We start from the raw sequence: 23141 nt of genomic DNA on the forward strand, positions 1-23141 counted from the left end.
AAGACTCAAAGGAAAAACTTCTCCAGTTTAAACATACCGTTGTCGTGTAAATGTACCCAAAACTTGCACTTTGAATCCCGTTTTCAAAAGTTTGCGTTTTAAGGCAACCAAAACGGCGTTGTCGTGTAAATGAACGTTAATTGAAAGCGGTACCGTGTAAACAGCCCCTTTGTCCAATATGCGATAACGTTAACTAGAATTTTCGGGAAGAAGAAAATCCTCTCCGGGTCAAAATGACCCAAAAACAACATGAGGGTTAAAAAGTCTAAGTCTAAGTCCAAATCTAAGTTTGTGTTCCAGTATTGAAGTAGATTCAAGATTTATAACATTTTAAGTTAGAAATATCTTTTTCAGGTCTTTGCTCAAAAAGTGGGATTGACAGGCTCAATTGTTTTCAACGTATTCACTTACAAAGACTTTATGTAGCACCAATAAGACCACATTTGAACAGAATTTAATAGAATCGTTCCGACTTACGTCTTGATTGCTCATCTCCCAGTATGGTCTCTCGCCGTATGACATCACTTCCCACATAACAATGCCGTAGCTCCACACGTCACTGGCTGAGGTGAATTTCCTGTAGGCGATGGCTTCTGGAGCTGTCCACCTGATGGGAATCTTCCCTCCCTGCGAAACAAACCGCATGCTGAATTCCACGTCTCAGATCAGAAACACGTCTTGTCAAGAGATCTTAATGGGTGATTATCACTGGGAAAGAATGCTGTCAGCCTGTGAAAACTGACAGGAAGCATTCTGTCTGTGGATGGCTGTTGCATGCTAATCGCTAATTGACTGTCCTGGTGTTAGCGCTCTCAATTTCTGTTGGCAACTCACGCACTGGGGAGACATGTCTTAATTTACTTTGTCGACAGTTCACACACATCCACACACGCAAAATGCTTTCTTCAGTGATACTTTGACACACCAAAACAAGAAACAAAGATGAAAAAAAAAAAAAAAAAAAAGCTAATTATGACAGCCACCACCAAACCTCTAATAATCCTCTTTCAGACTAAGGCAGCTCCTTTTTCAGGACTCTACAATAATTTATTTTCACTGTAGATTTATTTGCTCTGGCAAAATTGAAAATTCTTGATGTGTTTTAGCAACATATATTTTATTAAAGTGTAGATTGTTGCTTCTTTTATGCTATTATGCTAATTTTGTTTTGGAGTTAAACCTTTTTTCTCCTACAATGGGTTTACATGCATTAAAGGTCAAAACACTTTAATTTTCTCATTTTATCCATTGCACATAACCTAATTTCTCAAAGAGTCTGAATATGGTTTGTTAGAAGATTCAGTCTCTCTAAACCACTCCTTACTGCCAGCCTATGGTCCAGTCTGTTGTGATTGGTCGGATGGCCCAGTCTGTTGTGATTGGTCTACTCTGCTCTGATTGGCTATATGGCCCAGTCTGTTGTGATGGGTCTACTCTGCTCTGATTGGTCAGATGACCCGGTCTGTTGTGATAGGCCTGCTCTGCTCTGATTGTTCAGATGGCCCAGTCTGTTGTGATTGGTCTACTCTGCTCTGATTGGTCAGATGGTCCAGTCTGTTGTGATTGGTCTCCTCTGCTCTGATTGGTCAGATGGCCCAGTCTGTTGTGATTGGTCTACTCTGATCTGATTGGTCAGATGGCCCAATCTGTTGTGATTGGTCTACTCTGCTCTGATTATTCAGATGGCCCAGTCTGTTGTGATTGGCCTACTCTGCTCTGATTGGTCAGATGGCCCAGTCTGTTGTGATTGGTCTACTCTGCTCTGATTGATCAGATGACCCTGTCTGTTGTGATTGGTCTACTCTGCTCTGATTGGTCAGATGACCCAGTCTGTTGTGATTGGCCTACTCTGCTCTGATTATTCAGATGGCCCAGTCTGTTGTGATTGGCCTACTCTGCTCTGATTGGTCAGATGGCCCAGTCTGTTGTGATCGGTCTAGTCTGCTCTGGTTGGTCAGATGGCCCAGTCTGTTGTGATTGGTCTACTCTGCTCTGATTGGTCAGATGACCCAGTCTGTTGTGATTGGTCTTCTCTGCTCTGATTATTCAGATGGCCCAGTCTGTTGTGATTGGCCTACTCTGCTCTGATTGGTCAGATGGCCCAGTCTGTTGTGATTGGTCTACTCTGCTCTGATTGGTCAGATGACCCAGTCTGTTGTGATTGGTCTACTCTGCTCTGATTGTTCAGATGTCCCAGTCTGTTGCGATTTGTCCACCGCTTACGGCACGTGTCGGAAACAAAATGCTCATTACCATATCTGAGGAGCTCTTCCTCAGCACTTGTTACAAGCACTTGAATATTCGAAAAAGCAAAATAGCGGCACTTTAAGTATTTTTTAAGAGTTACAAATTCATCATAACTTTTCTGAATGCAGCTCCTGGATTGTTTAAGCACCCTTCACTAATATAATTATGCAAATCACTGCAAAAAGGGATGCTAAACAATTTGCATGGAGAAAATTCTGGATCTTGCCTGTTAGTTCTGGGTGCTAGGTTGTGAAGGAGATGATCACATACCATTTAAAATGCCCTCAATGCAATCCAATCAAGTAAAAGTCCAGCTTAATACTTTACTGCATTATTAGAGAGCAGGGAGGGTGTCCAGGAAAAGTAGGATGATATTGGCACTGGATTTGAATAGGGTTTTAAAACAAAGGTCTGCTGGGAGGTAGCTAATAGATGAAGGTGTAGTAGGTTAGCCGGTGTTTATGCTCTGAAGCACGTACGCGGGTTGTGTAGGCCGCCTCTGGGTCGTCCTCCAGCACTCTCGACAAGCCGAAGTCGGACACCTTACACACCAGGTTGCTGTTGACCAGGATGTTGCGGGCTGCTAGGTCACGGTGTACATATCCCATCTCAGAGAGGTAGCGCATTCCCGAAGCAATGCCTCGCATCATGCCAACCAACTGGATGACAGTGAACTGACCGTCATTCTTCTGTTGGAGCAGTAAAGACACATAATACGTATGATTATGAGTGTAATATATCAAATTAAATCAGGAATAATATGCATAATTAAGCAACTAACACTAAACCAAACCCTACCTCTACATATAGTAAGTATGCGAATAAGTTAATTATAGTATAGTATGTTAATATTACTCAGTACCTATTTGTGTAATTACATTTGTAACAAGGACACATTCAAATAAAGGGTTACACTTTACTGTAACACTTTCTTTTACAGTGTCCTTGTTACATATGTTATATGTACAGTCATGAAAAAACTTGTGAAAATGCCAGTGATGTGTAATTACACAGAGACAGTATATTATTTTAGGTTACTTTTTATTTGGTAACACTTCATTTTTACAGTGTCCTTGTTACATATGTTGCATGTACTTACCATAATAAGAGTAAATTAGGCATAATTACATGCAACTAACCCTCAAACTAATCCTAATCCTATCCTAACCCTATAGTAAGTACATGTATTTGCTTAATATTACTTAGTACTTAAATATATAATTACACTGTAACAATGGCACCTTAAAATAAAGTGTAACCCACTTTATTTTAAGGTATTTAAGGTTTATATTTAAGTACTGAATAATATTAAGCAACTACATGTACTTACTATAGGGTTAGGGTAGGATTAGGATTTGGTTGAGGGTTAGTTGCATGCAATTATGCCTAATTTACTCTTATTACTATGGTAAGTACATGTAACATATGTAACAAGGACAATGAAGTTTTACCAAATAAAGTTTAACCTAAAATAATATACTGTCTCTGTGTAATTACACATCACTGGCATTTCAAGTGTAAGTTTTTCATGACATTTCCATACATTTCATAGAATGATGTTTGTTGACGAATGTCATAGTAGTGTCTTTATTGACTGTACTTCCAAAAAGCAGAAACTGTACCTTCAAAAAGGTGTCAAGGGATCCATTCTCCATAAATTCTGTTATTATCATCACTGGTTTACCTTGTGGAAATAAATAACACTCATTTCAGGGAATTGCTATGTTATTATTGTGTGACACATTAAGTTATAGGCAAAAAACAAACCAAAAGATAAAACATTAAACCAGGTTTTCAGCACTTGTTACACAGTAAGGCTGTGGGAGTTTCTAGCCCTTATAGGGTTAAAATGGTATTAGCATAAACACGAGTGCAACTTTATGCTGTTGTTTTGTGCTAGAACGTTTGAGATAAAGACTCCAAATTTGCTGTGGATAGTGTTCAGACCATCCTCTATTTGCGTGCCAAATTTCACAACTTTTTACCATATGGTTCTATGTGCTGCCATAGACTTCCATGGCGGAATAATAATAACAATAACACTGATGATTACAAGAGGGGTCTTCACCCTTGGCAATATAATTTGCTATTGGCACCACTAGATGTAATGAATAATAATTATTCATACTGTGAAAGTACTGAGCTAATCTTAAGCAATGTTTCCAACTTTGAACCGATCATAATACTGAAATAAAGATAACATGCAGTAATCTTCAGTAATAATCATATTCAAAAGACTCACTCTTGGTGACCACCCCCTTCAGGTGTATGATGTTGGGATGGTCGAACTGGCCCATGATGCTGGCCTCTCCCAGGAAGTCCCGCCTCTGCTTCTCGGTGTAACCGGCTTTCAGAGTTTTAATGGCCACTGAGATCTCTCTCTTCCCTGGCTGCCGAAGCAAACCGCTGCACACCTCACCGAACTCTCCTGCAACCGGAAGGCAGAGCCATCAATGAACCGCTGCACGAAAGAGCCAGACAATGAAACGCCTCATTGTGCTCGGGCAGATTTCCCTCGTGAAGCGACAAAGTGCAAAACTACTGAGGAATGAACTTGCTTCCTTCTGAACGAATAAAGTCTGGCAGTGTGACGCTTCCAGAGCAAGATTTTATACAAAATGTTTAGCCCAAGCCTCTTGTTTCAAGGATTTTTTACTGGGAAAAGATCTGAACAGATTTCATCACACACAAAATGCTATGAACAGTCAGTCGTGAAGATGAGTTTCGAAAACCAAATTGGAATTTGGGGCTCCAAACCATCTCAGATTTTTCTTTTAGGCGGTGAGCATTTCACATGTAAGCTAATTTGAATTTTGTTTTGTTTGACTTGCACATAACTCACTCACCAGCTCCAATAACCCTCTCGATGGTGATACAGGAGACATCAATCTCCTTGGCGAACTCGTGGACAGCCTGGTTGGGATCTTCGTAGGTGTGGGGATCGATATATGTGCGGACCGCTGGGAATTTGACTGTGATGAAGCGAGAGAGGACAAGAAACAGAGAAAAAGAGGATGAAATGTTGATTCCTGGCACTTCACAGCTCTTGGGTTGGGTTATGTGATATCACGGAAGAAGACGCATGCAGGAACGATGGGGAGATGCTGTTTGAGGTTTCATCTCTGGAGACCGTGTTTGTTCTTCCCTGCTGCGCCAAGCACAACATATTGATGGATTGCTCTAGGACTACATAATAAGAATACGCCAAAATATGCATGCCACACTTATATGCCACTGTATCATTGGGTACGTGGTTAGTGTGGCTGTAGCCTCATGGGACGATGAGGTTTTTAGATTACGGATGGGTGCCCAAGTAACTGTAATGATGATAAACAGCAAATAATGTAAGCGGGATTTTTTTTTTTTTTTTTATCATCCTTCTATTGCCAGCGAATATTACTACTAATTATATTATTATTATTTTTAATATGAAAAATATGATGTAGACGTTACTAACTTTGTAATTAATAATGCATTATTAACAATAAAACAATAATAATATTAATTTGTTTTAATTATGAATAGTATTTGTATTGTTATTGTTGTTGATGTTGTATTTTATTGTTGTAATTTTTTATATAATACTAATAATATTAACAAAAATAATTAATATTAATGATAATGATAATAATTTCGTTTTAACAAAACTATTATTATTAGCAAAAAATGTTGTAGGTGTTAATAACTACACCTACACAACCAAAAACAATAATACTATTATTTTGTTTTCATTTTAATTATGATTAGGGTTTTTATTGATATTATTGCTATTGTTGTTGTCGATGATGTTGTATTTGTGTATTTTGTTGTAATTTTGATATATTAATAATGCTAATATGATTAACAATAATAATTCACATTAATGATAATAATGTGTTTTTATTAACAAAACTATTATTAGTTTTATTAGTAGTATTAGTAGTAGCAGTAGTAGTACTAACAAATTGTATGGTTGTTAATAACTTTGTAATTAATAATAATATGTTTATTACTAACAACAACTTTTTTATGCTTATAATTATTATCATTATTATTAGTAGCAGCAGTAGTAGTAGTAGTACCAAACATTTTAATAGTTGTTAACAACTTTGTAATTAATAATAATATATTTATTACTAACAACAAAATAATAATACTATTATTTTATATTATTATAAAAAAAAGTATATCAATATGTATATATATATATATATATATATATATAAATATATAAAATTCCCTCAGAGAGAAAACCCTTGATTTAATATAAATACATAATAAAATAGCAATACAAACAACCCGAGGGCTTCAAAAGTGCTGTTAAAACAAAACTCACTCATGCCGAATGCCTTGACGTCATGTTTGCCCTCACGACTGGAGCTTATGAGAGGATGAGACTCGCCCACTGAACTCTGGGTGAACCCAAATGTGTCTGTCTGTCCCTTTCTGTTACACTTACTGTGACCGTTGTGGAAGTGCATCTTCTCCTCGTCTGGATCCTGCTTGGCTTTGCTGTAGCCACAACGTCTGTGAAAAACAAGACCTGCGTTATTCTTCATACAACATTTCTCTAAAAAAAAACAACCCCCTCCACTCATTTTCCTCCATTTTTAGATGCAATGCCACTAATTGAATCGCCTAATAAAGGAGGGGTAGTAAACAGAGTGGATAATGGCTGGCAATGGCTTTATCTGCTTTCAGCACAAGAATACTCTAGAGAGGACTATCCAAACATGCACGCATGCAATATGACAGCAGTCTTAAGTGAACCCAATGCATCACTGTTTTATCTGCCAGCAGTCAGTGTTTGTGTGTGTGTGTGTGTGTGTGTGTGTGTGAACATTCAGCCACAACCAACTAGAATAAACAAGGCATTATCCACTTCTGAACTGAGATACAGACAATAGGGTAAAAACTATTTGTACGTTATCACTGTATATTATCTTCTATTCATTTTTGTTATATATATATATATATATATATATATATATATATATATATATATATATATATATATATATAACTGCATTAAAAATGTACAAATCATGTAATTATGATTACCAATTTAATGACAGTTTTAATTATTATAAAAAAATATGATTAATAATGATTCTAGGGTACGTTCCAAATATGATACTACAGTATTTTTTACAGTATTTCACAGTATGGGAGCTTTCTGCAGTACACAGATTCATACTATATAATATATACTGCATGCTGCTAAAAGAAACAGTTTGTAATACGCAGCAATAAAGAACAAATCCATAAAGAGCATTGCGGGATACAGAATGTCACACAGTGCTGTGATTGTGTACTTGGCAAATTTAGTATATATGCATATTGCTAATGGCAATATGTAACTGTAACTACTGGCAGCATAAACTATATATTATGCAGCACACTAGTATTTTAACATGGACATTAATATGGACAAAAAAATTTCCCTTTCAGGCAGATCCCTGCTCTGTTTAGGAGTATAGTTGTAGACAACTCTCCATGTGTGAGTGTGTGTAGTCCCGTGGGATGGGTCTGTATGGCTCCAGCCCCAGGGGAGGTACACACACTTCACACACTAGTGCAGAGCTGATGAGTTTGTCTGACCAGTGTGTCAACCCTGAAGCCCCGCCTCTTCCTGCGCTCCACATTATTCGCTTCACTTTCTTCTGCTGGATTTGATTGGAACTCTAAAAGTCTAAAGTCAATGGCGCTATTTTTTTTTTTTTTTTTGTTATTTAAAGAGTGAGTTAGTAATAAGTGCCTATAGGCGGGTCCACAACGCGTGTACACTTTGTCCCGTAGATGGTCTGCTTGCTTTTAAAGGGAATGGGAGATGAGACTCTGATTGGTTAATTACATGTTACACCCAAAACACACCCATTACTCATTAAGAGAATAGGGACAACCCTTTTAGACCATGCGCCGGGAGCACCAACCATTTTTCCCGTCGTTAAACTAGCAAAAGTGGATTCGGACAAAGTGCGCTTGCGGTCGTTAAAATAAGGCCCATTAAGTTACAAAACCAAAATCCTGACTGTAAGAAAGTCTACCCTTCTGAATAGTATAAGCTATATATCTGTATGTGAAAATAATCCCATTATGAAGTGATATTTTAACAAGCGAGGCCAAGCGCCCCATTCTCAGCCACTGTCCTCGACTCAACCCCGAATTTTTGCACCATCACCTCCAAATCACTGCAGTTCTCTGACAGCTATACTAACAGCCCTGTCCGGTAAGCTTGTTCTCCAGACAGCCTGCTGTAATTGCCTTCTGATGGTGCCCTTGCAGCTCATTCATGAATAAGTCTTGACCTAGTAAGGCCAAGAAGGCTATTAACAACCCTGATTGCTTCCTGCAGGAGAGCGTGCTTCAAAACCATCTGTGACATGAAAGGTGATGCAAGTGTCAAGGCTGTGGCCCACATGATACACTGATACACACTTTAAGAGTAATTGCTTGAAACCGTTACACCCTTGAGAGACACCCTAACCCTTGCTTAAACAATTCCAACTTCCCTTCAAGTGGCAATCTTGAGGCTTGTAAGAAATTCCACCGGCTGATGTCTGATTCTGAGGTCTTCCTCTCGTGCCAGTCGTCAATCTCAGTGAGGTCTTGACACCGTCGAATTAAAGGTCGCAGCTCGGTTCAAGGGTAAAGTGCATGACTGTGTGCACTGTTCTATGGCATTCCATAGTATAAATTATATGGCGAGTGAAAATTCCAACAATTAAAATTGTGCTTCAATGCAATTAATTTACCAGAAAAAAAATATTACAAAAATGTGAGGCATGTTGGAGACTTCATGCACTCAAATGTTGCAGCTTAAATTACGTACTGGAGGAAGGGGCTGTGAGACTCCGATAGTGGATGACAAAATACCTTGTAAAATTGAATAGTGTAAGGGCATAGAACACACTCTCCGAGGTTATCATTGGCTAGTTAGCCCTGCCTAGAAGTAATGCCAGTAATGTTTAATTGGCAAACATTCAAAAACTCTTATATAAAAAAATAATAATAACTGTGCTTAATGGTACCGAATGTGCACTTGTAGTGATTAAAAAAAAATAAAAAAATTATTATGAAAAAACATAACATCTCATAAGAGCAAATAAAAGATGAGCACATATATATATCTACACCTAATGCACTTCCAGTGTAATTCTGGAAAATTGTGTGCTGCTTATTATAGATAGAACGTGTCTCAGTTTGTTTCCTCTAGCCAAGGAGGACAATGGCATGCATTACGGACTCATTTTAAAATGTTGTGCCTGAAATGCAGAATAGGACAGCGTGTATGGAACAGGATATTGTTGTTGGCTCCTCGTCATGCTCTGCCATTGTGTTTTGTGATCGTGAAAACAAATCTCCCACCGCTGTTTACATTAAGAAGCGGGAGACACATATTGCATGCAGTTTTTTTCCCACAATAGAACTATGACTAATCAGAGATACAGATAATTCCCTCTGTGAGCTCTTTCACTAGCTTCATACATGACAGCTAAATCAATTTATATTATAATTATATATATATATATGAAGAGTTCAGATGCAAAAGCCTCTAAGTGCCATCTGAAATTTTCTTCTAGAATGATAGTTTTTATCAAGCTCGTATATTTAAATTCAGTAATTTCACTTAAATGGCAATAATGATAAAATGATAGCATCTAGAATGATAAACATGATCATTCTAGATGAAAAGTTCAGATGGCACTTAGAGGCTTTTGCATCTGAACTCTTCATATATATATATATATATATATATATATATATATATATATATATATATATATATATATATATATATATATATATGTATGAAAAACCCCATTATGAAGTGATATTTTAACAAGCGAGGCCAAGAGCCCCATTCTCAGCCACTGTCCTCGACTAGGTAGTCGATTAGGTATACAATTTATTGATTATTTGAGAAAATGTATAAAAAAAAAAAAAAAAAAATTCATTTTTAGTATTTTATTTTGAACAAAAAATCTATGCCCAATGTTGCCCTCCAAAAAAAAAATTATACTTAGTTATATGTCTTATTTTAAATATACATTTAATGTCCAACAAAATGCACATTTAATGCTAGAGCATTAATGTAAACAGGTCACATGCTGCATTCGTCCAATCAATGACTGACACAGCAAATATGCAAATAAGATCATTTTCCCAGGGTTTAGGAATGTACAGTGTGAAATACCAGCTTATGAACTTGTTACTTGATGCAATTACTGTTGATTATTTTTATTATCAATTAGTTTTTGAAGCCTACTTGTTATCATTTAAAACAAACCATATCACATAATTTACAGCAAACATAAATTGTCAAATGTTTTGCTTTGGATTGTGCTATCCTTCAAATAAAGGTAACTGTGATTTTGCAGAGTAAGACATGTTCTTGGATCAACATATTTTGTAGATCCTGGAACAACATTCCCGTCCGTAAATCTGTGTTTTGTTATGGTGGGTTCTTACCTGCCACTCATCAGGAAACCTGTGACCAATGCGATGAGGATGATACCCACAGTAACAGCTACAGCGATGATGGGCACCTGACCCTGGTCAGTTGAGGCCGCTACTGCAGGGGCAGAGAGAAGAGAAACCAGAGCAGGTCGAGAGCCCGTCAGAAACATCATAGCTTTTTTTTTATTAGATTTTTTTTATTAAATGTATAGGTGATTGCTGGTATGTTTATACGTTTATGGGATCTTTGAGTCACAAATACTAAGAAATATGAACTACTCGATAATTCCTCAAAATGTTGTCCCAACTAGTCAAACAAAGATTTTCAAATTGAACAATACTACTCAAATGTTAACAGCTTGTGAGTTCCAGGCAAGCATTGCAGCATGAATAAAGTATGTGGTTGGGCGAAAAAATATGAGATGGGAGAAAAAATGGTCAATGGCAATGCTTTTTCATTCTCTTGCAAATGTTTTGCGCTCCCTGAGAAACGTTTCCCTTTTCAACCTTTTGAGTTCTTTGCGAACGAATGCAAAGTTTATTGGGGGAACGCAAAAGTTTTGATATAGGGGGCTTGTCACTAATTTCACTCATTTGTTTTAAAATTTTTAATTTGTTCATAAATGCAAAATGATTTATTTAGCCAATAAATACACTGAGGTAACAGATTTCAATTAGGAACATGAATATATGGAAGTGGCCAAAAGTTATGTCTTTTGATATGATTATTTCTCTGTCATGACAACTCTCGTGAGGTTGGTATGGTAATAGAGATTGGCATGGTAATGGATATGGCAATGTTAATGTATTTGGTCTTGACGGAATAGATCTGCTCCTTATGCTGCTGCTGCTACAGATCAAGTACAGAGACTTCTACTGCCAATACATTCACAGACATTGCTGTGAGCATGTAAGGCATTCTGCTTCTGCTGCACATGTAACATACATGAATAACCCCGTAGCAGATCTATACAGGTGGAGCTGGGGAAGGGGGAGGGCTTCTGAAAGCGTGGTGCAAACTAACAGCAACACTACCGGTATTTGTTTGAATGCTATGACGCAGCTCATTGGCCGCAGATGCAACCAATCAGCTGTGCTATGTAGATAATGACATGATCGCTACCAAAATAGTTATACCTATCAGCCTGCGCCATCTAGAGTTTCATGATATAACTAGATAATTCAATATTTCTTAGCATGCATGACTCTAAAGGGGCTGTAAACTGGAAAAATACCTATCTTCGCATTTAGTGAACGGACAAATTCAAATTGACAAAACAAATTAGTGGTACATAAAGGCAATTTTTAAGAAAATAGTTGAGAGAACCTAAAAATCTGAATGCATAAAGTTGGCTTGAACTTTTAAGTTTTCTCAACAAATTCCTTTTTACAGTGCATATATTGTTATTTTACAATGACTTTGACTGTGGATCATCAATTCAGATAAAAAAAAAAAACCTCAAATAAAATCCTGTTTCACTTACAGTAAGGGCTTGTTTCAAACTCGAAGCGCCGACTAAAGCCTCCGTAGCCTGCAGAGGTGCGTGCTCTGATTTGAAAGATGTATGCTGAGGAAGGTTTAAGGCTGTCCACCAAAACATCCGTCTCCTTTGACTTTATGATAGTGTAGCTTGTTTCCTGATCCTATAGAGCCACCAGAAGACAAGAGAAGACAAAAACGGTCAGAGTGGGATAAAGGCCTTGCATCCCATGAGAGAATGGCAAAGTGTGTGTGTTAGGGCCAGTAGAGAGGATCGCTTTCATGGTCTTCATCGGCTTTGTTTTAAAGCCCTGTGTTAAGTGCTCCGTCCATTAGCTTTCATATGACCGGGTGTGGGGCGTCGTAGCTTTTTCTTTTTCTAAGTGCATCGTATCAGTGTTTCACAGAACGGTCCAAAACACTGAGGTCATGAGGAGCTAAGGCTCGTTTTCAGACGGTTTCTGTCTTTAAATGGCTCAACAAAGCAGCCGGAAAATGCTGCAAGGTGAGGAGCAATCAGAGATGGCGATCGGAGAGGGGATTTAGTTTCAGGCTTTGTGAGGGTTGTCGCCAGCGGGGAGGTCTGGTGAGACGCTCAAAAACAACCGCTGGTAACGTCACTTCATTAGAGGAATAATTCTGTCATCGTTCACTCAATCACATGTTGTTGTACAGGTGTATGGCTGATATACTGGTCCTTCTTTCTCACAGCTCATTTTCGCCATCATTTTCCTACGAAAATGAGACGATAACTAAATAAAAACCAATTTTGAGTGACAAAAACTATGACGAAAATCGATTAAAATTTTCGTCAACGAATAAAAGCTAGACGGAAAAGTTAGGGGGGGATGATGTGGGAAGAGAGCCCGTTAGAACTGATGTCCTGCGTTTGTGGTAGATGCGCACGTTTGAATTGTAATGTGCTGATCTACCCGGCGGGACATAAGTTGGCATACACTTGCTTCGTGTCTCATTAAACATTAAAAAATGTTAAAGTCTGGGAGAAAGAGAAGAGCAGACACATGGATAAATCCCCCCCCCCAAAAAATCTCAGTACTGAACTGAGATCTATTCCGCTTCTTTCCAAACTTGAACGGACAAACACACACACAATTACGTCAAAATGTGTGAGTATTCACGTAAACCCAGTTGGTTATGATTGAATGTAAACAATTAGTTTAGAATATCGGAGGTGTATCAGTATATTGTGTCCGTGCAATTGGCTTTAAAGTGACAGCAGCCTAATAAACCTGATACTGTCCGTCATTAATGTTAATCAAACAACAAACGAAAAAGAGAAAATCACTCACTGTTCTTGACTGAATGACTTTAATAAGGGTTAATCTATATTTAATTTATACAACTAAATATGTCTGCTTGAACAAATGAAGAATGTTGTATGCAAGGCTTTATTAAGATAAATAAAGACATGTTATACAGTATGTCACAGCAGTTAAATCTGTGTCTGTATTGCATGTTCAAACCTTAATATCATTCATATTTACATGTTAATAGATGTTTTCTCCAGGAGTTTATTATGAGCTTGGACATTTTTGAGAAATGTTTAATTGATGCAATACAATTTAACTAAACCCATTAGATTTTAGTCGACTAAATTGACTATTTTATGATATTTAGTCGACTAAAACTAGACTAGAACTAAAACAATTCAATTACTGAAACATGACTAAAACTAAATGGTATTTTAGTCTAAAGAAAAGCCCAAAAAACTATAGATTATTTGATATCACTTGAGAAATATCCGGAATATGCTGTGATAATGACTTCATACAATAGTTTATTGTCTGCAATATTTTTCTTATCTTCATATTTTCCAATATTTTTCCTTTCACCAATACAAATAGTTGCAAAAAAAGCCACAGCAGAACTGTTGTGCATCTCCAAGTAACACATCATATATATATATATATTATTTTTTTTCACGCATATCCATGCTACCTCTGAGCTGCATTAAAGTCTGTGTAAAAAATATCTAAATGCAACTTCAGATGCAGCTCCTTAAAAAAATATATATTACAATTATAAAAAATTTTTAAAAAGGCCATATTTTAGTTTTAAAATTGTATGTGCAATAAGTTTTTTTTGTTTTGTTTTTACAGCTACTTTTTTTTTAACTAACACAATAATGACTTTAGATGATCTTTTGTGGGGTAATTTTTCAGCCAAAATGTATGTGCGATTAATTTGCATTTAATTTGATTAATTAATCAGCACATCATGTAATAAATAAAATAAAAAATAAATAAAAATGAATTGCTGACAGCCCTAGTTAGAACATAAACTGAACGAAACAAAATTAAGAAGGAATAGTCTACACTTTTTCAAGGTCAATAAACAAATGTAAGCAAATTTGTGTTATTTGACCATACAAACTCAAGGTCATATTTCTGGGCCATTGATGTACTTTAAAACATTCTCAAACCAAGCTGTAAATCATGATCATCAGGTTTTATATATATATATATATATAAAAAAAAAAGTTTAGAAAATTTCATAAGATATTTCATATTTGTTTCTTTTTTATATTGTAGAATATTGTTTCTTTGTTTTAAGGTAAAATGGGATCTTTACACCATGCAATATTTACCTTCTCAAAATACTTGATCTCGTACTCCAGTATGATGCCGTTGGGTCGGTCGGGTTCTTGCCAGGACACTGAGATGCTGTTCTTCGCTGTCTTGCCTTTCTTCACCACGGTTATAGGAGACGGAGCTGGGAACAAAGTTACATCTCACTTCAACATTTTTCATCAAATCAGGCAGAAAATGTATTTTCTTGCGTGATGCAGTGAGGTCCTGATGCAATGTGCTGTAATTGTCATTTGAAAGTTTCTAAGTCTATATGTTTGAGAGTTATTTTTGATAAGTCCATCCCCTTAGCAATTCCAATTAAATGAAGAGATCACATTGTGCTAATTACTTTAATGTGATTCATACTGTTCAGAGCAAAAAGCAATTCAGAAGTGTGAAATATTCTAAACTTCAGTGATAGAGACTATCAGAGAGAATGTCTTTCTTCTTAACTAGATGATTGCTTTGAGAAATCGCTTTGAAAGTGGATTCAGGCAATGACGTACTTTCATTTTAGTCTAACCTAATTATTGCGGACAAAATAATGCATGGGGAAATCTGTCCTGATTTACCTCCTTTCATCACTCTGAACACGAATTAAACTGTTTTATAGTTTATATAATTTGTCTATAAAACAGTTTGTCTGATACTACTCACAATAACTCTGTTAAATATTCACAGTGTTACATTATAGTTTTACAGTTCAAATGGAGTTCAAACTGTAAGTGGCAAGAGTGGCTTTTAAATGTTGGGTTGAAATTTCTAAATGAAGTATTACACAGATTTTATGATTCATTTTTTTTTGTATCTTAAAATCACTATAATGCATGGTATGAAATGGCTACATGTTTTTATGGTGCAGGATGGGGAAAAGTGGAGTCGAGGAATCTAAGTTCAGCAATGAACAAGAAGATGATCCTACAAGAGGAAGATAACCAACAGTTCTCTTTAGTTTGCTAATAACTGACAAACTAAAGAGAACCACAGGGCTATATATGTATATATATATATATCAGAAAAAAGTTCAGTGGGTTCTATATGGGTTCTTGACAACATTTTAAGAACCCTTTATGCCAGAAAAGTTCTTTATAAAGAGAAACGTCTTAAATGATACTTACATGATACTTTCATGTATAATAGGTGTTTAATTTTTCTAGAGATAAAGTATGTCGTTTACTAACTATTTAGTTCAAAAGTTAGTTTAGTTTAGTTATCAAAACATTAATAACAACTAAATCCATAAAATGATCCCATGATGGGAACCCCTAATAAGTTTTACATATGAAATGCCTGATATAACTCTTTCCGTTATATATAGAAACTTTTCTTATAGCTAAACAAGACACAGGTGGACTAAATAAGTAACCATAGTAACAAACAAGTGACTACTTAATAACCTAGGGAACTGAGGAAACAGGAACTAAACACAGGAACTGTGAACAATGAAACAACAGAATGAAAAGAACATTAAAACAAGAGTCTATCTATCTATCTATCTATCTATCTATCTATCTATCTATCTATCTATCTATCTATCTATCTATCTATCTATCATCTAAATGATTACATACATACATACATATATATATATATATATATATATATATATATATATATATATATATATATATATATATATATATATATAAATGTATATATAAATTATATATCAGTTATGCACATTAGAGTTTTCTGTCATATGTTAAGTGAATTATTACTCTTACTTAATCTATATACTCTTATAGATTCAATCGTTTAGAAACAAAATTTATGAGACAGTTTGTTGTCAGATTCCATTGGTGATTTTAAATATGAAATTGAATCGTAAGCTTGGCGAACAGTTTTGGAGAATTTGATGTTTCCCCATTCAAAGAGATAGAGCTGCACTCGCATGCCCGAGAGGCGTTTCAAAGATGCTATGTGTCTCAATAAGCTTGAAGCTTGAAAATGTTGGTTCTGTAGACTTCAATGGATGGGAAAAAAATGGTGAAAGAATATTAAAAATAATATGAATGAAAGTCTTAAGAGTTTGGAACAACATAATGATGAATTATGTATTACATACTTGGAATAGTCTTATTCTGTGCCTAAAGTGTCCTAAGTATGTCATATTTGGGGCCACTGTATACTATTGAGCCAGACTTGAAACTGTTACTAGTTCATTACTCTGTTGTTGCACTGTAGGAACTATAAGAAAATATCATCCTGTGTAGAATATTCACATAAATCTTACAGTAAACTAAAACTTTAAATTCAGTTGTTCATTTGGCAAGTTCCCTCTCTCCTTCTCTCTCTACTGTGTGTGAAGTGTCTTATATGAGAAAAAAAGCCCCTATCTGTCTATATGTGGAACGGTGAAATCAAACCCGGCTTTATATTCCTCAACAGAAGTGTCGGACTGTGTCCTAGAGATAAAACGCGTTTAAGTTCTTTGGCCGATCCTTCAAGCGCTGATCCAATAGCTCAATAGAACCCCACCATAGGAAAGCAAAGAAAAGTGTTTCCCCCATCCTCTTTTTCCCCAAACAAAGAGTAACTGTATCCTTTTTGCCCAGACAAAACTGTAATCATTCCTATCTTAAAAGCCTGAAATGGTATACTATGGCAACCTGATCTGCAGGCCTGCAGGGAAAGAGAGGTATTGTAGAGGGTAGATGGGCCACTTAAACGCTCTGGCAGCCTGTTAAATGTTTGACTTTCAGTCAAGCGGGAGACGCAGCCCTTTGAGTTATTGATTCTCAATAATCCTTAAGGCCAGCACAGGGAATTTTGATCTATATTGGTGATGGCACGGAACAAAAACATCAGCAGGGGATCCATCAAAATAGTCATGAAGTATGACAGAGAGTGAGAATATAAATACAACCCTAACCACACACACACACACACACAAATTATTAAATGAAATTAACACCTGCCAACCAGCCAAATGCGGGTAAAAATCAACTGTGGCAGGTAACGCTGTCAAATCACTAGTCAATTTGGTGTGTTACTTATTTATGTAGTATTAATAATTTATTTATTTAATTATGTTTACTCAACATGTAAACCAAATCTGCGCAGATTTAGCCCAAATACTCAACTCGTGAGTCATCATGATATATATCACAGATATAAGCTGTGACATAGGTAATCTGGTTTATTTTTTTCTTCCTTTCAGGGTTTTTTTTTTTTTTTTTTTTTTTTTGTGGCTAGTAGAAGTTCTGAATGACTGGTAACTTAAACTTTAGTAGCCAAATTGGCAGGTGACTGAAAAAGTTAATTTTAAGTTAATGTAAGTTAATTTTAAAGGAAAAAGTTCTGTACACACATACACATTAGTCATAATGGCTTGAATATTTGTTTTTAAGAGTTAAAACTAAAATTGAAATAAAAATAATTTAAAGGTACATTATGTAAGAATTTGTTATCAAAATATCCCAAAACCACTTGCACAGTGTTATATATTTCTTTCAATTATGCATTTAAATTATCCTAAATGTTTTCAAGAATTTATAAATTCAGAGAAATTCACAATTTTATATAGTGCCTGCCTGTCACTTGTCGCCTGTCAATGATGTAATATCCGCGTTATCCCTGGTTTCCGCTTGTACTGCCATAGTAACCATGGCGACAGATGTGGACAACAGCGTAATGTTTAGCGGCACGCTGTTGTTGTTTCGTTCAAACATTATGGACCATGGCAAGCAGACTTTGGGACAAAAGGAGAAATAAAACAAGGATCAATACCAGCGTGGCGTTTTCGAGATGCCGAGAGCTCCTCGTCCGTGACTAACTTCGACTTGACAGAGACGCCGCTCTTGCATGTACTTTATTAGACAGGTGAGCAAATGTACACAAAACTAATCAATGTTATATAGCTCAACATGATGAAATGTTAGAATATGATCAGTATGTTATTCTAATGTTGATCTAGCTTACTGATAGTCTCATATAGCCAACAAACTAACGCATATAATAACATTATAACTTTCAACACACTCAAATGCAGTTTAGTGTGATAGTGTATACCAAGTGAAACAGCGCAAGATTAATTCATCTAATAAGCTGACCTGTGTGAGCAGTAATTCGGCACTTGCGTGTAGTTCGGTAGAATGAAATGTCCTTATTCCTTTATATCCGCGGGACTCGCGTGTGGCGCTGATATCTGTCTCTCATTAGCAATCGCGACCTGCTTCATTCCACAGTCATGTTAAAAACATCAATGTATTCACTCATCCATAAACATTATTAGATCCTTCGGCATGACGACAAGTTCCATAATTCCGCTTATGCGTCATCAACCTACACTTTTGTTATTGTAAGAGGTTAGCGACCCCTAGCGGCGAAAAGATTACATATTGTAGCTTTAAAGTTAAAATTAAACGAAAATGACAAAAGCACATAAAGTTACTAAAACCAAAATCAGAAAGAATACTGAAAATATAAAAATTCTAAATATTTTCTGATAATTTTTGTCCATCCATTCAAAGTCCAACCAAATTTTCATACAAACGTACCTCATAAAAATAATTTATATGAAAATAATGGTTCGATCCAAATCTTCCGAAGAAACGATATATTTTATTAACTGAAATAGTTTCTTACACCTTTGTAATATACTGAAAGCCACCATAAAACACTAAGTTTCACTGCAACTTACAGCAAAAGATCACTTGATCTTCACTTCCAAAAACTTAACATTTAACAGTATTTTATACTGTAAAATTGCATGAAATGTCCCATTAAATCAGGGTTCCTCAAACTCGCTGTCCTGCACAGTTTAGCTCCAACCCTGATCAAACACACCTAGCTGTGAGTTTCTAGTGATCCTGAAGACATTGATTAGCTTGCTCAGGTGTGTTTGATCAGGGTTGGAGCTAAACTCTGCAGGACAGCGGCCCTCCAGGACCGAGTTTGAGGAACCCTGCATTAAATCAATTATAGCTTTTCAACGTATAGAGTATTTTGGAATAATTTGATCCTACTTTCATTTACCTGTGAGTGTAAAACCCATTTAATCTAATTCCACATATATTGCCCCAGAATCAACACAGGAATGCAAAACAAATGTGCAGATTTGGCATAGACCTGCTTTATATGACGCCAACACAAAAAAAGATGTACAGCTTTCCTCCGTGTGAAGTTTCACAACCCTATCTTTAGTTCAATGATGAGTAAATTGTGGACCATCTAATAAATGTGAGAAATGTGTTTATTTTCACAGCTTGAAAATGACCAAAAGGCCAAAGATTCAGAACACTTGCCAAACAGTAAGTCCTCAACAGATCTTGTCACCATTGACAACTCCCAGTGCAAAGGTCCCGCTCTCAGTTCATTAACAGATGGAACGCCAGCCTTCTCCGGGAAAACGTGTCAGAGGAAGTGTGATGATAGCACTCGGATTTATGCCTCCAAATGGGAAGTGTTGCCTTCATCTAGTGTGAGAATCCTTAAACTCGGAAGCTGCTCGATATCAGCGCCAGTCGTGGAATCGCTAACACGAAACAGCAAGAAATGTCACTACTTCCACACCAAACTCATGTAGAGAACTATTTTAGTCTTTTGCTTCAGACAGACTTTAGCTTAATCGCAGCTGTCAAACAAGAACCCGACAGCATCACTTCCTGGCGAATCCACAGCCACTCCAGGCAATATTGGGTTTTGCGTAGGCGAGATCTTCCAAGCAAATATCTGCATGTAATTTGATTGAAGTTAGCATGCCGGGCTGTGGTTTTCATCCGGGTAAGAAAGGTCATCTCCTCCGCTCCGGCCCCGGATCGATGCCAACACCACGATCTCGACAGGCCGTGTGTTTGTAAACAAGTGTTGTTTGGGGAGCCCCGCCGAGAAGCAAGATGAAGAACCCCTGGCAGAGCCGAGCGGCCCGTCGGCCAAATCCAGGCCTGAGATATAACTCCTGCCAACAGACTCCTGTGCCATGCAGCCAGAGGCCTGGCCTGAGAACTATTAACTACGAAATACAATCTTGTATTTGCCAAACATATCTGCCCTTATATATAGCATCTGGCTAGAAAGAAGCGCACAGATTCTAGGACAAAGAAAAACACATCGTCTCGATTTCCATTAAAAGAAACATCAACTTGAAAAACAAATTAGATGGATACATGTGCTTGAGAAGCAATACCGTCTTCAATAAAAGTAAAAAGTCAGTTTTATATTGTATATTTTCAAACAATATATCTTACATTATATCTTTTTTTTTCTTTTGCACTTACGGTCACAAGTTTGGGGTCAGTACTTTTTAGAATTTAATGTTTTTGAAAGAAGTATTCACAAATGCTGCATGTATTTGATCAAAAATACAGTAAAAACAGTAATATTACAAAATATTATGACAATTTAAAATAGCTGGTTTCTATGTGAATATAGTGTAAAATGTAATTTATTCCTGTGATAAAAAGCTGAATTTTCCGCATCATTACTCCAGTCTTCAGTGTCACATGATCCTTCAGAAATCATCATAATATGATGATTTGATGATCGAGAAACATTTCAGATTATTATAGAATATCTTATTTTAAATATAGTCAGAATAAATAAGTGACTAGTTAACTTTTGGCTCAAAACATATACAGTATGTTTCTTGCGGAAGAACATTGTTTTGGTCGTGTTTCAGCTCTGCTCCTCTGTGCAGATGAATGTAGTTTGAGGGACAAAATATCAAATAAATATTTTTTTCTTGGTGAGAACTGGCGAGTCCCCTATGAAAGCTTGTCTTCGCCAAAGAATATACAAAAAAAAATAATCCTGACTTTTTGTCTGTTTGGTTTTTTCTCGCAATTGCGTGTTTTTGGGCCAGAATTACTAAACGGGGCAGATTAGCATGAGAACTCGATTCCAAAACGTGCCGATGGGAGTTTGAAGTTCTGCTCGTGATCTACTGATGACACGCAAATGAAAGAACACAGACGCAACCGGATCATTTCCAATTACAAATGCAATCTACCAATTAAAGTCTGGTTTAAAACATGCTTTTTTTGGTCTGTTAAATAATAGTAAAAACACCAGTAAGTTGACTAGTGAACCTAGTAAATCACCTTGCATGATTAATTTAAATACTCTCTTCCCATACATTTAGCGTCTGAAAGTGAAACTCCTACAAATGCATATGCAATAAGTTCAGCCGCAAAAATACCCCTGTCCGCGTCTTATCAGCGCTCACTTTTCATTGCGCGTCTTTAGTAAATGCCGACAGTAGTTTTTCAACGCAAAAAGGGGGTTTGCGTTGGAGCAAGCAGTAAATCTGGCCCTCTGTCTCACAATTCTGACTTTATTTCTAACAATTACAAGTTTATAGCTCACAGTTTTGAGTTTAAACTCATAATTGCAAGGGGAGAGTCAGAATTGTGAGATAAAAAGTCCCAATTAATTTATTTTATTGTATATTTTATTTTATTAGTTTAGTCCATGGCGGAAACAAGGCTCCATTTTTCCATTTTTTTTTGTTTGTTTTTTGTGACAAAACAATTTCAGTGTCATGCTATAGCCTACTTTACACTGTGTATGGATATGACATGACACACACATAGGTGAATAGTGCATTTGGTAAACACAGGGTTTGGATGAGGGATTTTTTGCACTCTCTCATTAAGAACTTTTTTTGTTGTTTTTTAATCAGATAAAGTTGAATCATAGCTTTAAATTACTTCACAGCTGTCAAAGTTACTTTGAAACTGAAGTTTGCAGATACAAGCTACTCATAATTGAAAGTAGTCAAACTAAAGTCAAGCTAATATTTTGACAATGTAGTTAGAAGTGTAGCTACAGGCTAAAAACAAAACATAGCTAACTATACCAAAATGATTATAGATTTTTTATAAATGAATGTCTTTACATGATCTGGCCAAACAAACCAGCTAATTAGCATGCACATGAATTTCTAACATTGTACATGAGATGCTGATCATTAGCTTGCTTGACTGTAAAGCCGTATGCACAATATCATGTGACGCTACTAGTTGAAATTAGCATGTTAATGGAAAGCTACTCTATTTTAAAGATGGCTATCAAACTATTGAAAGTTAGCTGTGTTGCTACTTTTAGTTAGTTACTCCCTACTAGTGACCGGGTCACCATCTGCAGAGACTCAAACGGATGTGTCGAGTTTAGTAAAGCACAAGTGCTCACAGCCGCTTGCCAGAAGAGCTTTGCTGAGAGGCTTTGAGAATACTTAGTGTCACAACTCTTTTCAGAATGATACTTCAAGTACTCAGCAGTCAATGAGAAAACAGTCAAGGCTCACAAAATAATTCGGCAAAAAAAAAGAGCTCCACAAATGTCTCCACTCATGCGTCTGTCGACATTTATCAGGGAAAGCACTTGAGAGGCATGCCGATGCTAAGCGCTAATCGCTGGCACCTGCAAACTATTCAGTTTGTTTT

The 23141-nt window shown here is 36.5% G+C and overlaps 1 protein-coding gene across 2 annotated transcripts in view; it reads right to left on the bottom strand.

The window, feature by feature from the left end:
- Positions 1–23141, bottom strand: part of epha5 (EPH receptor A5) — an 82097-nt gene that overhangs the window by 11798 nt on the left and 47158 nt on the right. For both annotated transcript variants that reach the window (XM_084401036.1, XM_084401037.1), the window contains 9 exons: positions 14775–14899; positions 12171–12330; positions 10699–10801; positions 6686–6753; positions 5094–5219; positions 4490–4675; positions 3870–3931; positions 2727–2936; positions 478–627 (listed from right to left, as the gene is read on the bottom strand). In XM_084401036.1, the coding sequence (XP_084257162.1) occupies positions 478–627; positions 2727–2936; positions 3870–3931; positions 4490–4675; positions 5094–5219; positions 6686–6753; positions 10699–10801; positions 12171–12330; positions 14775–14899 (1190 nt within the window). The remainder of the gene's footprint in view (positions 1–477; positions 628–2726; positions 2937–3869; positions 3932–4489; positions 4676–5093; positions 5220–6685; positions 6754–10698; positions 10802–12170; positions 12331–14774; positions 14900–23141) is intronic.

This window comes from Rutilus rutilus, assembly GCF_951802725.1.
Source record: "Rutilus rutilus genome assembly, chromosome: 25".
NCBI lineage: Eukaryota > Metazoa > Chordata > Actinopteri > Cypriniformes > Leuciscidae > Rutilus > Rutilus rutilus.